Here is a 16,821-nt window from a genome sequence, read left to right as displayed (position 1 = left end):
AATATAAATAAGGAGAAAAACACTGAGAAAAAGAATAAGAGAAAGGAATGACGTGAAAGGAAACTGAATAATTAAAACAGGTTACGAGTAAGACACTTTCCTCGGTCACAACTTAACCTCGATCCAGCAAAGACACGTGAAGTAGGAAGAGGAAGGGAGAGACATGGAAATGAAGCCAGAAAAAAACACTTACGGGAAATCATTATGAGCGAGGCAATATAAAAAGTACAGTTGGTTCAGAGTAAGACACTTTTCTCGGTAAAAACTTAACCTCGATCCAGCAAAGACACGGAAGTAGAAAGAGGATGGAGGAGACGATAAGAGGAGGCGAGAAAAGCGTGAAGAAGGAAGAGGAAGGGAGAGAAGAGAAAAGGAAGCGAGAAAAACGTGAAGAAGGAAGAGGAGAGACGATAATAGGGAGCGATAAAAACGTGAAGGAGGAAGAGGAAAGGAGAGACGGGAAAAGAGAGCAAGGAAAACACTTACAGAAAAAAAATTATGAGCTAGGAATACCTTCTCCTCAACACCTCTCTTCTACTTCCATCCTTCTGTCTCTCTCCTTTGCTTAATAATTCCATCCTTCTATCTACACCTTCTACAACCTGACCCCCAATCAATCCAATCTTTCCTTTGCTTAATAATTCCATCCTTCTATCTACACCTTCTACAACCTGACCCCCATCTACCCTACCTATCCTTCACTTTCTAATTCCATCCTTTCGTCTTTACCTTCTACAACCTGACGTCCATCTCTCCTACCTATCCCAGAGAACAGGTAATACACAGGTAATCTCCCTTTCCTTTTAAATTCCATCCTTCTATCTTCACCTTCTACAACCTGACCCCAATCAATCCTACCTATCCTTTGCTGAACAATTCCATCCTTCTGTCTTCACCTTCTACAACCTGACCCCCATCTACCCTATCTATCCCAGCGCCCAGGTAAAACACAGGTAATCTTCCCCACAGGTACCTGGACGGGAAGGAGCTGCCCAACGGTGTGGACGGCGTCAAATTGGCCTTCGACGGCAAGAAGTACACGCTGGAGAGGGTTGGCAGCGATCCGGAACACAGCGGAGAATACAAGTGTGTGCTGAAGAACAAGATTGCCGAGGGCGAGGAGAAGGGCAACATCACGGTGAAAGGTGAGGAGGGGAGGGGAGGAGAGAGGGAAGACGGGGGAGAGGGGGAGAGGGGAGGGGAGACAGAGGAAAGAAGGAAGGAAGGAAAATAGAAGAGGGCGATTAGAAGGGCAACATCACGGTGAAAGATGAGGAGGGGAGGGGAGGAGAGAGGGAAGACGGGGGAGAGGGGAGGGGAGACAGAGGAAAGAAGGAAGGAAGGAAAGAAATGAAGGGAGAGAAAAAGGAAGGAAGGAAGGATTGAAAATAGAAGAGGGCGATTAGAAGGGCAACATCACGGTGAAAGATGAGGAGAGGGGAGAAGAGATGGTGGAAGCGGGAGATGGGGAGAGGGGAGGGGAGACAAAGGTGGGGAGAACGATGGAAGGGTGGAAGAAAGAGGGGAAAGAAAGGATGACAAAATGAAATGTATGTCTGAGTGAAAGAATGAAATCAAGGAAAGAAGGAAGAAAGGAAGGAAGACAAGAAGAAAGGAAGGAAGGAAGGATAGAAAATAGAAGAGGGCGAGGAGAAGGCCAACATCACGGTGAAAGGTGAGGAGGGGAGGGTAGAGGAGATGGTAGAAGGGGGAGATGAAGAGAGAGATGAGAAAGAGGTAGAAAAGAAGAGGGTCTGTGTATGGAAGTAAGAGAGAGGTGTTGAAGAGAGAGTGGAAGGGGGAGGAGAGTGAAGAGAGGAAGAAGAAGAGAGATATGGGACAGAAAGCAGAAGAGAAGAGTAGAGAAGTAGAGAAGAGGTTAAGGAGAAGAGATAGAGAAGTACAGGAGAAGTAGAACAGAAAAAGTAGAAGAGAAAAAGGGAAGGAAGGAAGGAAGGAGAGGAAGAAAAAGGGAATGTACGAATGATTGAAAGAATGAATCAGGGAAATAAAGAGGGAAAGAAGGATAGAAGAAATAAAGAAGGGGAAAAGAGGAAGAAGGGATGGCAGGAAAACACGAGTTCAGGTAGGAATGAAGAATGTAAGGAAAGAGAAATAAAGGAAAATAAAGGACGAATGGGGGAAGAAGGAAAACTGAGGAGGATGACAGGGAAGGAATGAGAATGGAAGAAAACAAGAATAAAAAAAAAGTGAAGCAAAAATAACTGATAAGAGGAATTGATGTTTAAAAGTAAAGGGACAAGATGGCAATAGATACACAGATAGATAGACAGACAGATAGATAGTTAGACAAGAAAAAGGTAATACAGAGATGAAGAGTGTGTGTAGACAGGTAATGAGGATAGATAATGATAGATAATGACAGGTGTGTGTGTGTGTGTGTGTAGATGGGTAGAAAATACAGATGAAAGCGAGATGATGAAAGATGATGAAAGAGTGTGTGTGTGTGTGTGTGTGTGTGTGTGTGTGTAATCCTAAGTAGAACATGTATACGTAAACACATACTAGATAACCACCAAAAACAAGTTATGACACACACACACACACACACACACACACACACACACACACACACACACACACACACACACACACACACACACACCTTGTAGCTATTTCCATCCCACGCTGCTCGCAATCCCTCTCAACACACTAAAAAAGCGACACAAAACACCAAACAAAATACTTGGATTCATGTGCAACAAGACTCAAACACAAACACACACACACACACACACACACACACACACACACACACACACACACACACACACACACACACACACACACATGTGGTGAAAAGGTAGAGGAGCAGAAGAGAAAAGGTAAAGGAGAAGAGGTAGAAGAGAGAAAATAGAAAAGAAGAGAAAAGGTAAAGGAGAAGAAGCAGAAGAGAAGTTGTGGAGCAAGGTAACGAGAGATGAGGATGCTGTGTGGGAAGGAGTGGAAGAGAAGTGAAGGGAAGGAAAAGAACGGGACAAAAGAAAACTAAAAATATACGACTCAAATTAGCAAGAATCTGAGAGGTGAGGAGATAAATAGGAGAGAGGGAAAGAGAATAATGAGAAAGGAAGAGATAAAAGATAAACAGAGAAGAGAGAAGAGAGAAGAGAGAGAGAGAGAGAGAGAGAGAGAGAGAGAGAGAGAGAGAGAGAGAGAGAGAGAGAGAGAGAGAGAGAGAGAGAGAGAGAGAGAGAGAGAGAGAGAGAGAGAGAGAGAGAGAGAGAGAGCAGTAATTTCTCTCTGTCATTGTTTCATTATGCTTTCCTAATTGTCTCACACATAATGACTTTTTTTCAGGACAAAGAGATTAAACAAATAGACCCTAATTACACACACACACACACACACACACACACACACACACACACACACACACACACACTCACACACGGTTCACTACAGTTAAATTAAGGGCCCAATTTAATACTCAATATTTGTGTGTGTGTGTGTGTGTGTGTGTGTGTGTGTGTGTGTGTGTGTGTGTGTGTGTGTGTGTGTGTGTGTGTGTGTGTGCTTACAAAACTCCCTTACACATTTATCACCGAGTTTTATGTACACTCAAATGTTTTAGAAATATATTCATACATTTTTCTCTTTCTCTCTCTCCCTCTCTCCCTCCCCTCCTTCCTTCCTTCCCTCCTTCCTTACATTTCTCTTACCTCCTCTTTTTCCTCCTCCTTTCTTTCCTTCCATTCACCCAATCACTCCTCTTCCTTCACTCTCCTTCCTTCCTTCCTTCCATCCTTCTTTTGTAACCTTATCTTCCACCGTCCATCTCTCCTCCATACCACACTAACAACATTCCTCCTCCCGCCCTTTCCCTCCCTCCTCTCCTCCCTTCCTTCCTCCTTCTCCCCAATCCTTCCCGCCCCCCAGAGAAGGAATCCCGAGTGCGCAACAAGCTGGAGGACGTCTACGTGAAGGAACACACGGACGCCGTTATCAAGTGTCAGATTGTGGGTGACCCGATCCCGGAGGTGCAATGGTGAGTGTGGGGGGGAAGGGGAAGGGGGGGAGAGGAGGAGGGGGAAAGGGAGGAGGGAAGGGAAGAGGGCGAACGGGAGGGGGAAGAGACGGGGAGATGGAAGAGGAGTTGACAAGAAGAGGTGTAGAGAAGAGATAGGGGAAAGGAAGCAGAAGAGTAGAGGAGAAATAGAGAAGAGGTTAAGGAGAATAGATAGAGAAGTACACGAGAAGTAAAAAAGTAGAAGAGAAAAAGTAGAGGAGAAAAAATAGAAGAGAAAAGGTAGAAGAGGAAAAAGTAGAAGAGAAAAAGTGGAAGAGAAATAAAACAGACAAAAGTAGAAGAAAAAAGTAGAAGAGAAAAAGTAGAATAGAAAGCAGGATAGGAAAAGCAGAGGAGAAAAAGTAGAAGAGAGAAAGTAGAAGAGAAAAAGTAGAAGAGAAAAAGTAGAAGAGAAAAGGTAGAAGAGAAAAGGTAGAAGAGAAAAAGTAGAAGAGAAAAAAGTAGAAGAGAAAAAGTAGAAGAGAAAAAGTAGAAGAGAAAAGGTAGAAGAGAAAAAGGAAAAGAGAAAAAAGTAGAAGAGAAAAAGCAGAAGAGAAAAAGCACACGAGAAAAAGTAGAGGAGAAAAAGCCAGGCGTATAAGGACCAAACCAGACCTTGTTACCTTATACTACGCCGTACTGGAAACCGAAGAAGCAAAACGATATCACGACTCCGATCAAACCAACCAACTTCTATCTGATCGTTTCCTTAAGAATATTCGGACCACGCTACCTAACGCCAATCTCGTAGACTATCGTGGCTCAAGGCTGCTCGTATCCTCTTGCTGGGAAAGTCTTGGTAACAGGCTCGCCCTTTTTCATTACTCTGGGTTCTTGTTGAATAGTAATGATCAACTTGAGAGGAGGAGGAGGAAGAGGAGGGGGAAGAGGAGGGGAAAGGAGAGGAAAGGAAAGGGAAGGGTAGGAAGGAGGTGCAGAGATGATAAATGAGAAGGGAGGGAAATGGGAAAGGAGGGAAAGAAGAGGAGATAGATATTTGCTGTTTAAGGAGGAGGAGGAGGAGGAAGAGGAGAAGAAGGAAGAGGAACAGGAATAGGAGATAGTGAAGAAGGGTAAAAGAGAGGAAAGTAAAGGAAGAGGAACCAAGGAGGAGTAAAGAGGGTAAATAAAAGGAAGAGGGAAAGGAGAAAGGAGGAGGGAAAGGAAAGAAAAATAGAGCGAGAGAGAGAGAGAGAGAGAGAGAGAGAGAGAGAGAGAGAGAGAGAGAGAGAGAGAGAGAGAGAGAGAGAGAGAGAGAGAGAGAGAGAGAGAGAGAGAGAGAGAGAGAGAGAGAGAGAGAGAGAGAGAGAGAGAGAGAGAGAGAGAGAGAGAGAGAGAGAGAGAGAGAGAGAGAGAGAGATGAGGTTGCCAACTGACTCAGAATATGAAGTAGAAAGAAAAATTGTCTGTGGTGGTTGTAGTGGAGATGATGATAGTAGTAGTAGTAGTAGTAGTAGTAGTAGTAGTAGTAGTAGTAGTAGTAGTAGCAGTAGCAGTAGTAGTAGTAGCAGTAGTAGCAGTAGTAGTAGTAGTAGTAGTAGTAGTTGTAGTAGTAAAAGTTATTGTGGTCATTTCTTCCACATATCCTACAGTATCCTACAGTCCTATTCCCTTCCCTCCATCACTTTATCCTACGATCTTTCCTTCCTTCCAAATCCTAATATACTCCCTCACAACAATCTTCCCTTCGTTCACAATATCCTTTAGTATCCTACCATATCCTAGTGTGCTGAAATCCTATAATCCTCTTCCACTCCTTTATCCTACGCCATTTCCTTCCTCCCCATCCTCCCTCTCTCCTATACGTTTTAACCCACAATATCCTTCAGCATCCAACCATATCCTACAGTTCTCTTCCACTATTTCCATTCCCTTATCCTACACCATTTAATACTTCCCAATCCTCCCTCTCTTACATCTTTTAGGATATAGCGTTTTTCAGTATCCTACCACATCCTACAAAATCCTAAGATATCCTACACTCCTTCCCTTTATCCTTTATCCTACTTTCCAGTCCATCTATATTCTCCCACAACCCTCTTTCCTTCACCCACAATATCCTTCCGTATCCTAGCACATCCTTCATCATCCTCCCGTATCCTGCAGGCTGCGTGACGGGAAGCCGCTGCCCATGTCTGAGAAGTTCGAGGTATCCTGCGAGCGGATGGCAGGATGGCACACGCTGGTGATCAAGAACGTGAAGGAGGGAGACAAATGTTCCTTCAGCGTGAAAGGGAAGAACCAACATGGAGAGTGTGAGACCACGGTGAGTGAAGGAAGGAGGGAAGGAGGGAGGGAAGGGGGGAGTTGTATGACCCTGGTGACAGTCTGACCCTTCCTCTATACCAAGAACCTAATTAAACACATATTTGACAAGGCTTTCGTGGGCATTGTAGGCATTTCCATGAGTAGTTTGATGACCCTGGTGGTAGTCTGACCCTTCCTCTACACCAAGAACCTAATTAAACACATATTTGACAAGGCTTTCGTGGGCATTGTAGGCATTTCCATGAGTAGTTTGATGACCCTGGTGATAGTCTGACCCTTCCTCTATACCAAGAACCTAATTAAACACATACTTGACAAGGCTTTCGTGGACATTGTAGGCATTTCCATGAGTAGTTTGATGACCCTGGTGATAGTCTGACCCTTCCTCTATACCAAGAACCTAATTAAACACATATTTGACAAGGCTTTCGTGGGCATTGTAGGCATTTCCATGAGTAGTTTGATGACCCTGGTGGTAGTCTGACCCTTCCTCTATACCAAGAACCTAATTAAACACATATTTGACAAGGCTTTCGTGGGCATTGTAGGCATTTCCATAAGTAGTTTGATGACCCTGGTGGTAGTCTGACCCTTCCTCTGTACCATGAACCTAAAAGAACAGTCTTGAGGACCCGATTGATCTCATTTTTGGCCTTCGGAAGTAGATGGCGTGAGAAATGGATGGCGGAAGCGTCTGACATTACCTACAATACCGTCCCTGAATCATTATAAGTTATTCTCGGTAGGCCTTAAGGGAGCATATTTTATCCTCTCCCTGAGCCAGATGAACCAATTACGGAAAGGACGTCGATTCCCTTGAGGACGTAGAGAAGCTTGGCTAAAAATATCAAAAGGTGTAGGAAAGGAACTCTGTTATTAGACCAGATGTTGAGGAGAGTAGAAAATTATGAGTGTTTGATGGATAAAGTAATTGTCGTAAGAGGAAGGGAAGGGAAAGGAAGGGAAAGGATAGGATAGGAAGGGAAGGTAAGGGAAGGGAAGGGAAGGGAAGGGAAGGGAGGTGATGGGAAGTGAATGGAAGGGCAGGGATGGGAAGGGATGTGATAGGAAGGAAAGGGAAGGGACGGGAAGGTATGGGATGGGAAGGGAAAGGAAGGGAAGGGATGGGAAGAGAATGGAAGGGAAGGGAAAAGAGAGAGAGAGAGAGAGAGAGAGAGAGAGAGAGAGAGAGAGAGAGAGAGAGAGAGAGAGAGAGAGAGAGAGAGAGAGAGAGAGAGAGAGAGAGAGAGAGAGAGAGAGAGAGAGAGAGAGAGAGAGAGAGAGAGAGAGAGAGAGAGAGAGAGAGAGAGAGAGAGAGAGAGAGAGAGAGAGAGAGAGAGAGAGAGAGAGAGAGGCTGACAAATGACCTTCCTTTTCCTTCCCTTCCCTTCCCTTCCTTGTCATATTCTTCTTTTCCCTTTCCTTCCTCTCCCCTTCTTTTTCCTTTCCTTCCCATTTATTTTCTTCTCTTCCCTTTCCTTCTTCTCCCCTTTCTTTCCCTTTCATTTCCTTCTTCCTTTTTTTGTTTTATTTCTTTATTCTCCTTTCTTTTCTCCTCCTTCCCTTCCTTTTTTATTTTTCTTCTCTTCCCTTCCTTTTCTTTCGCATAAACTTCCTTCCCTCCCACTCCTTCCTACACCCGATATCCTACGATCCTACAATCCTATCCTATATCACATCCTACACCTGATATCCTACGACTATCTAACTTTGTCCTACGAGCATTCAATCTTACCCCCCACATCCTACCGTCTTATCCTTTCCATCCTACACCTGATATCCTTCGACCATTTACACACATCCTACGACTACTTCACCTTATCCTACAACTCTTCACCCTTGACCTCAACATCCTACACCCGATATCCTACAACTGACATCCTACGCTCCTTCCATCCTACAGTGCCGCATGGGAGTCCTGGTCAAGCCCGCCCCAGGACCCTTGGAGGACGCTGTGGTGGACTTCGGGAAGGACCTCTACGTATCCTTAACGATCCATGCCTTCCCCGCCCCTACGATGGTCTGGTGAGTGAGGGAGAGAGGGGGGAGGGAGGAGAGGGAGGGGGAAGAGGTGATAAATAGAGGGAGTGGGAGAGAAGGAGGAGGAGGAAGAAGAGGGAGGTAAAGGGCTTAAGGAGAGGAGAGGGGGGAAAAGAAGGGAGATAGGGAGGGAAAAGATAAAGGAGAAGAAGGGTGTGAGGGAGAGAGAGGAAGAAGGTGGAGATAACAAGGAAGTAGAAGGGAGGAAAAGAAAGGAAGAGAGAGGAGAGGTGGGAAAAGAAGGGAGATAGGGAGGGAAAGGATAAAGAAGAAGAAGGGTGTGAGGGAGAGAGAGGAAGAGAGTGGAGATAAAAAGGAAGGAGAAGGGAAGGAAAGGAAGAAGTGGGAAGGGAGAAATTAAATCGTAGATGGAAGAGGAAGAAGGAGAGGGAGAGAGAGGAGGAGGGAGATGCTGGGAAGGGAGAGGAAGAGAGAGGAAGATGAGGGAAGAGGAGAAAGAAGGAAAAGAAGAGGGGAAAGGAGTTTGTTTGTGAGGGGAAATGAGTGTGTGTGTGTGTGTGTGTGTGTGTGTGTGTGTGTGTGTGTGTGTGTGTGTGTGTGTGTGTGTGTGTTTTCATCCTATATCACACCCGTCACCGCCATCTACTTCCTCCTCCTCCTCCTCCTCCTCCTCCTCCTCCTCTTCCTCCTCTTACAGTCTTCCTCCTCCTCCACATCCTACAATCCTCTTCCACTCCTTCCTACGTTCTTCCCTTCTTTCGAATCCTAAAATACACTCCTACACTCCTATTTCCTTCTCCATACATCCTACACCATCACCACCACCACCTCCTCCTTCACCAGCTAACATCCTACACGTATCCTGCAGGACTCTGAACGGGCAGGAGCTGAAGGATGGCGAGCACTACGAGTACACGAGGAACGAATCAAGGGAGGAATATGGCATCATCTTCCACGGCGCGGCCCTGGACGACGCTGGCAAGTTGGCTTTCACCGCCTCCAACGACGCGGGTAGCGAAACCAAGTCCTGCCTGGTTCGCGTGCATTGTAAGTGTTAATTTTTTTTTTGTTTTTTTTTACAACAAAGGAGACAGCTCAAGGGCACAAAAAAAGTAAACAATAATAACAAAAAAAAGCCCGCTACTCGCTGCTCACAAAAAGAATCCAAAGAGGTGGCCGAAAGAGAGTGAAGTTCGTTGGGTAGGAATGGAAGGACTGTAGGATATGGTAGGATGCTGAAGGATATAGAAGGAAAGAGCGTAGATTAATGGAATGGGAGGAGTGGGGGAAGCATATTCTCGAAGTCTGTACGGGTGTGTGCCGCCTGCTCAAGAACAAGGCAGGATAGGTAAGGTTAGGTTAGGTTATGTAAGGTTAGGTTAGGTTAGGTTAGGTTAGGTTAGATTAGGTTATGTAAGGTTTGGTTGGAGTCACTTAGGGTAATTTTGAGTGGGAATCAATATATGCGGACGAGAACTGTAGGATATGATAGGATGCTAAAGGATATTGTGGGTTTAAGGGTTGAGGAAAGAGCGTAGGATAGGATGCTGATGGTTATAAGAACATAAGAACGTAAGGAGTCTGCAAGAGGCCGGTTGTCCTATACAAGGCAGCTCCTGTACTCTCAACCCCACCTTACCTCACGATCTATGACTTTATCCAACCTCTTCTTGAATGTATCTATGGTACTGGCACCCACAACATGACTGCCAAGCCTGTTCCATTCATCCACCACTCTACTGGTGAACGAATTCTTGCCTATAATCTGAATTTATCTAACTTAAAACCATTGCCACGTGTCCTACCTCGTTCTTTTGCAACCACAACCCTTTTGACGTCCCCTCTATTGAAGCCTTCCATCCATTCATAGACTTTGATAAGGTCTCCTCGCAACCTTCGCCTTTGTAGATTCTTCGCCTTTTTAGATTCTTCGCCTTTGTAGATTCTTCGCCTTTGTAGATTCTTCGCCTTTGTAGATTCTTCGCCTTTGTAGATTCTTCGCCTTTGTAGATTCTTCGCCTTTGTAGATTCTTCGCCTTTGTAGATTCTTCGCCTTTCTAGATTCTTCGCCTTTGTAGATTCTTCGCCTTTCTAGATTCTTCGCCTTTGTAGATTCTTCGCCTTTGTAGATTCTTCGCCTTTGTAGATTCTTCGCCTTTGTAGATTCTTCGCCTTTGTAGATTCTTCGCCTTTGTAGATTCTTCGCCTTTGTAGATTCTTCGCCTTTGTAGATTCTTCGCCTTTGTAGATTCTTCGCCTTTGTAGATTCTTCGCCTTTGTAGATTCTTCGCCTTTCTAGATTCTTCGCCTTTGTAGATTCTTCGCCTTTGTAGATTCTTCGCCTTTGTAGATTCTTCGCCTTTGTAGATTCTTCGCCTTTGTAGATTCTTCGCCTTTCTAGATTCTTCGCCTTTGTAGATTCTTCGCCTTTGTAGATTCTTCGCCTTTGTAGATTCTTCGCCTTTGTAGATTCTTCGCCTTTGTAGATTTAGAGATGAAAAAGCGTAGGAAAAGGGAGTTTCGCCTTTGGAATGACACTCGCTGATGTAGTTCTTGCGGTTCTTCATTGTCTGAGATTTTTGTTTTCCTCTTTTTTTTGTTTTCCTTCTCTTTTTATCTTTTCATCGTAACTTTCCTTTTCCTTCTCCCTTTTACTTTCCATTTTCCCTTCCCTTTCCTAACCACAATAATCTACCTTTTTCCTTACCTTTCCCTTCCCTTCCCTAACTACCATAATCTACCATTTCCCTTCCCTTTCCTAACCACAATAATCTACCCTTTCCCTTCCATTTCCCTTCCCTTCCCTAACTACCATAATCTACCATTTCCCTTCCCTTTCCTAACCACAATAATCTACCCTTCCCCTTCCCTTTCCCTTCCCTTCCCTACCCACCATAATCTAACCTTTCCCTTCCCTTCCCTAACCACCCTAATCTACTTTTTCCCTTCCATTTCCCTTCCCTTCCCTAACTACCATAATCTATCATTTCCCTTCCCTTCCCTAACAACCATAATCTACCTTTTTCCTCACCCCTCCCTTCCCTTTCCTAACCTCGTATCCTAACCTTGTCTAACCCCGAGGAAAGGCGTGTTTTGTGGCTTAATTAAGGAAAGGCTGGATTATGAGGCAAGTGGGTTTTGGGTTCGGTTAGGGAGTGAAGAAATGGAATGATGAAAGGAAAGAATTTATGAAGATTAAGAGGAACGAAAACAAATATGGAGAATAGAACAATACAGGACGATAAATAAATAGAGATAAAAGAAGGTAAGATTTATAGATGATAGAGAAAGGAGGAGAGAGGAAGAGGAAGAAGAATGGTCGCAAAAGTCTGTATTGAAGGAAAGAAGAAAAAATAGAGATATATGAAGCGAAGGAAGGAGAAGGAAGGGAAGGAGAAGAAGGGAAAGGAGAGCAAACGTGTGTGTGTGTGTGTGTGTGTGTGTGTGTGTGTGTGTGTGTGTGTGTGTGTGTGTGTGTGTGTGTAACTGCATTGGTTATGTGTTTGCAGCCTATAAAAATGATAGATAGAGGAGGAGGAGAAGGACGAAGAGGAAGAGGAGGAAGAGGAAGAGGAGGAGGAAGAGGAGGAAGAGGAGTAAACGCTTTAAGTGACAGGAAAATGAAAGGAAAGAGAAGGAAGATTGAGAGGAAAAAAACGAACAGGAGAGAGAGAGAGAGAGAGAGAGAGAGAGAGAGAGAGAGAGAGAGAGAGATGAATGACCAGCACTTACAAGTATATTTTTAGTCTCCTTTCCCTCCTTTTTTCCTTCTCTCCCTCCGTCTTTCCTCCTCTCCTTCCCTCCTTAGAATAGCGAGAAGAGGATCATAGGATTCACCGTAGGACTTAGAGAGAGAGAGAGAGAGAGAGAGAGAGAGAGAGAGAGAGAGAGAGAGAGAGAGAGAGTGTGGGTGTTTGTTTGTTTGTTTGTTTTTCCTCTTTCCTCGCTAACAACCTTTTTCTCTCTTTTTCTTTCTCTATTTCTCTTTCACTCTGCTCATTTCTTTCTTTTATGAGCTTTCAATTCTCTCTCTCTCTCTCTCTCAAATCTATCATAGACGTCGTTAGCACTTTCTCAACCACTTTCCGATCCATTCATCTCCTTCACACACACACACACACACACACACACACACACACACACACACACACACGCGCGCGCCATACACACACCTTTCCTACCTAGTTACATCAATCCTCTTTCCCTTTTCTTCCCTCAATCCTCTTTCCTTTTCTTCCCTCAATCCTCTTTCCCTTTTCTTCCCTCAATCCTCTAACTTGAGTATAAAAATATGAATACCTAAGAAGTTTGTAAGCGGCTTGTCTGTCCGTCTGTCTGTACGTCCCTGTCGGCATGTGTGTGCGTGTGTGCGTGTGTGTGTGTGTGTGTGTGTGTGTGTGTGTGTGTGTGTGTGTGTGTGTGTGTGTGTGTGTGTGTGTGTGCTCTGTCTTCATCCTTTCCTCTTCTCTCTTCCTTCCCTCTCTCTTCCCTCAAATCTCTCTACCCTCCCTATCCATCTCCCTTCTCTCCCTCTCCCTCTTCCTTCTCCCTTTCCCTTCCATTCACATATCTCCTTTCTTCCACTCCCCTGCATCTCCCTCTCCCTCTCCCTTCCCTTCTCTCCCTTATCCATCTCCTCTTCCTTCTCCCTTTCTCTTCCCATCACAAATCTTACATTCCCCTTCACCTCACGCTCCCTTCCCTTCCTTCTCTCCCTTATCCATCTCCTCTTCCTTCTCCCTTTTCTTCCACTCCCCTTCACCTCCCTCTCCATTTCCCGTCCCTCCTCCTCCTCCTCCAGACTCTAATCGACCTCCTCTTCTCCCCTCCCCCGCAGACGAGACTCCCACGGTGGTCGGAGGGCTTGAGGACACCGGGTTCTGTCTGGAGTCGGACGGCACCTTGACCTTCAGGGCCTCGGGGTTGCCGCTGCCGGAGTGCCACTGGACCAAGAACGGAATCCCCCTCAAAAACGACAACAAACACGACATCACCAACCCAGAGCCCGGCGTCTACTGCCTCACCATCAAGGACGTGGACCAGTACGACTTTGGCGAGGTGAGAAGGGGATTGGATACTGTTTAAAGGGGTTGGATAGTGTCTAAAAGGTTTGGATGCTGTTAAAATGGGATTGGGTACTGTTGAAAGGGATTATAGAGGATCGAAGAGTACAGTAAAGGATTCAATACAGGATTAGGTACAAGAAAGTAAAGTCTAGTTAAATAAAAGAAGAATTCGACGCTTTTGGTTAGAGCTTTATGTTGTTTTGTGAGGTAAGGAGGAAGAATTATAGAGGATCGAATCGTATAGTATGAGGATTCGATACAGGGTTAGGTAGAAAAACAGTCTCATCTAGTGGAATAAAAGAAGAATTCGATGCTTTTGGTTAGAGCTTAATGTTGTTTTGTGAGGTGAGGAGAAAGGATTATAGAGGATCGAATCGTATAGTAAGAGGATTCGATACAGGTCAGGTGGAAAAAACCCGAATCTAGTTAAATAAAAGAAGAATTCGACGCTTTTGGTTAGAGCTTTAAGTTTTCTTCTGAGGTGAGGAGAAAGGATTATAGAGGATCGAATCGCATAGTAAGAGAATTCGATACAGGTCAGGTGGAAAAAAGCCGAATCTAGTTAAATAAAAGATAGAATTCGATGCTTTTGGTTAGAGCTTTAAGTTTTCTTCTGAGGTGAGGAGAAAGGATTAAAGAGGATCGAATCGTACGCACAGTAAGAGAATTCGATACAGGATTAGGTGGAAAAAAAGTAGACTAGTTAAATAAAAGAAGAATTCGAGGCTTTTGGTTAGAGCATTAAGTTATCTTCTGAGGTGAGGAGAAAGGATTAAAGAGGATGGGATTGTATAAGAGGATTCGATACAGGATCAGGTGGAAGAAACCCGAATCTAGTTAAATAAAAAGTAGAATTCGATGCTTTTGGGTAAGATTCAACAAGGACTCAGGTTACGGCGAAGGACAAGGAGATAGGACACTCAAAGTAAGATCAAGGAGGCAGTTTGAAGGATCAGTTAGTAAAGGAGGAGGATTTAGCGTTAATGAAGAGGTTTAGAAGGTTCAGTGTCGAGGTTAATATCCTTCGATGCAAAAAAAAAAAAAAAAGGAAGAGGAGGAAGAGGAGAAAGAAGGGAAGATTCGGAGGAGGATTGTGTTAGCCTGACGAAGAAGATTAGGAGGAAAGGAGGCGATCAGAAGGGGAGGAAAAGGATTAGGAAGGGAAATTAGTGTGGTGAAACGCAGTGAGCTGAGGAGATTTAGGAGGAGGAGGAGGAGGAGGAGAAGTTTAGGATGAGTAAATTTAAAGGAAAGGAGCAGACGAGGAAAATGAGGTGGAGAAAGAGGAGGAGAAGGAAGAAGGGGAGGAGAAGGAAGAAGAGGAGGAGGAGGAGGAGATAAAATACACGAAATAGACGAGACCGGAGGATAAACAAGGAAGAAGAGGAAGGGAAGTTAAAAAAAAACTATACAAATACAGAAAAATAGAAAATACTCAGAAAACTAAAAGAAATAAAGGATGTAAAGAAGAACGAAAGAAAGCAGGAAAAAAAGGAAAAGAAGGAAAATATGAACATGGAGAAGAAAAAATGTAAAAAAAATGAAAACACGGAGAGAGAGAGAGAGAGAGAGACCATTTATTTCTCCTCACTCGCTTACCGGCTGGCCATTCAACTCTCTCTCTCTCTCTCTCTCTCTCTCTCTCTCTCTCTCTCTCTCTCTCTCTCTGTATCCCACCGCTGCCACCAGTGTAACAATCTCTCTCTCTCTCTCTCTCTCTCTCTCTCTCTCTCTCTCTCTCTCTCTCTCTCTCTCTCTCTCTCTCTCTCTCTCTCTCTCTCTCGTTCGTTGCCGTCTTCATCCTCCTCTTTCACCTTTCCCTTTTTTTTCTTTTCGGTAATTTTCTCTTTCCTCTTTCTTAATATCTTTCTGTTCCTCCTCCTCCTCCTCCTCCTCTTCGTCTTCTCTCTTTTCTTATCCCTTGTTTCTTCTTTATTCCTCTTCTTTATTCCTTCTTTCTCTCAGCCGCACTTTTCTTTCTCCTCCAACTACCTCTTTCTTATCTTCTCCTCCTCCTTCTCCTCTTGGTTCAATTATCGTTTTTCTCTCTTCCTTATTCCCGTTTTTTTTTCTTCAATCTTTCCTTTATCTTTCTTTCAGTCCCATTCTTCTAATTGAATTCTCGACTCCTCTCCTCTTTGCTCTCTTTTTTTCTTTTTCAATCTCTCCTTCACCCTTCCCTCTCTCAAGCGGTTCTGCATCCGATTACCTTTTTTCTCATCCAATACCCACGTCACCCACCCTCTCCTACTCCTCTCCCATGCTTCTTCCTCTAATCATCTCTTCGTCCATCATCACACCCACACCCAACCAATCATCCATCTAACTCATTGTTACTATAGTGGACGGTGGAAATATCTGGGAGGGGGAGGAGAGAAAAAGAGGGGGACGGTAGGGGCGGAAGAATAGAAAATAGAGAAAGAAATAGAAAAGAGAGCGACAAAAATTCAACCACGAAAAAGAGGAGGAGGAGGAGGAGGAGGAGGAGGAGGAGGAGATAAGAAAGATGAAACTAGCGAAAAGAAAATAAGGAAACACAGTTGGGAGCCTGAAGGAGTTTGGGAACATGACCTAGCTCCACCCTAACACATCCTATAGGTCTTCGTCGTGGCCAAGAGTCTGGTGGGTTAGGTTAGGTTAGGTTAGGTTAGGTCAAGTCCTCCACTCTAATACATTCTACACAAGTCTCCATGGCGGCAAAGTCTAGTATGTTAGGTTAGGTTAGGTTAAGTTAACTCCACCCTAACACATTCTACAGGTCTTCGTCGTGGCCGAGTCTACTGGGTTAGGTTAGGTTAGGTTAAGTCCTCCACTCTAATACATACTACAGGTCTCCGTGATGGCCAAGAGTCTACTGGGTTAGGTTAGGTTAAGTTAATTCCACCCTAACACATCCTATAGGTCGCCGTGGTGGCCAAGAGTCTACATGGTTAGGTTGGGTTAGGTTAGGTTAGGTCTAATACATCCTACAGATCTCCATGGCGGCAAAAAGTCCACTGGGTTAGGTTAGGTTAAGTCCTCCACTCTAACACATTCTACAGGTCGCCGTGGTGGCCAAGAGTCTGGTGGGTGAGTGCGAGTCTAAGGCCAAACTCAGCCAGAAGATGCTGGAGTGCAGTTTCGTTGAGGCGCTGGAGAACCTCACCAACGGGCCCGAAGGAGATGACCTCACCCTCAGCGTCACCGTCAGGGGATCACCCAGGCCTAAGTTCGTCTGGTAAGTGTGGGTGATTACAGGTGACTTGGGAAAGGTGTGGGAATGAGGGTGTGAGAGAGGGGAGAAGGGGATAGAGAGAGAAGTGGGTGAGGTAAGAAAGGGCTAATCAGACGAAACATTCAAACTCAACTCTCCAAGTCTAGCCACACTTATCTACACAACACACTAACCGCAAACCTCTCATCAGGGTCGTATTTTAAAACATTTAGTCGCCCAAGTTCACATATTTGCCAAGGTTT

The 16,821-nt window shown here is 44.6% G+C and overlaps 1 protein-coding gene across 6 annotated transcripts in view; it reads left to right on the top strand.

Moving 5' to 3' along the window:
* Positions 1-16,821, top strand: part of LOC126986248 (obscurin-like) — a 269,280-nt gene that overhangs the window by 183,614 nt on the left and 68,845 nt on the right. For all 6 annotated transcript variants that reach the window (XM_050842223.1, XM_050842222.1, XM_050842220.1 and 3 more), the window contains 7 exons: positions 970-1,145; positions 3,901-4,009; positions 6,137-6,296; positions 8,202-8,323; positions 9,168-9,346; positions 13,137-13,357; positions 16,407-16,582. In XM_050842223.1, coding sequence (XP_050698180.1) covers positions 970-1,145; positions 3,901-4,009; positions 6,137-6,296; positions 8,202-8,323; positions 9,168-9,346; positions 13,137-13,357; positions 16,407-16,582 — 1,143 coding nt within the window. The remainder of the gene's footprint in view (positions 1-969; positions 1,146-3,900; positions 4,010-6,136; positions 6,297-8,201; positions 8,324-9,167; positions 9,347-13,136; positions 13,358-16,406; positions 16,583-16,821) is intronic.

This window comes from Eriocheir sinensis, chromosome 61, assembly GCF_024679095.1.
Source record: "Eriocheir sinensis breed Jianghai 21 chromosome 61, ASM2467909v1, whole genome shotgun sequence".
Lineage (NCBI taxonomy): Eukaryota > Metazoa > Arthropoda > Malacostraca > Decapoda > Varunidae > Eriocheir > Eriocheir sinensis.
The sequence above is the reverse complement of the archived record's forward strand: the minus strand, read 5'-3'. Positions and strand labels throughout refer to the sequence as shown.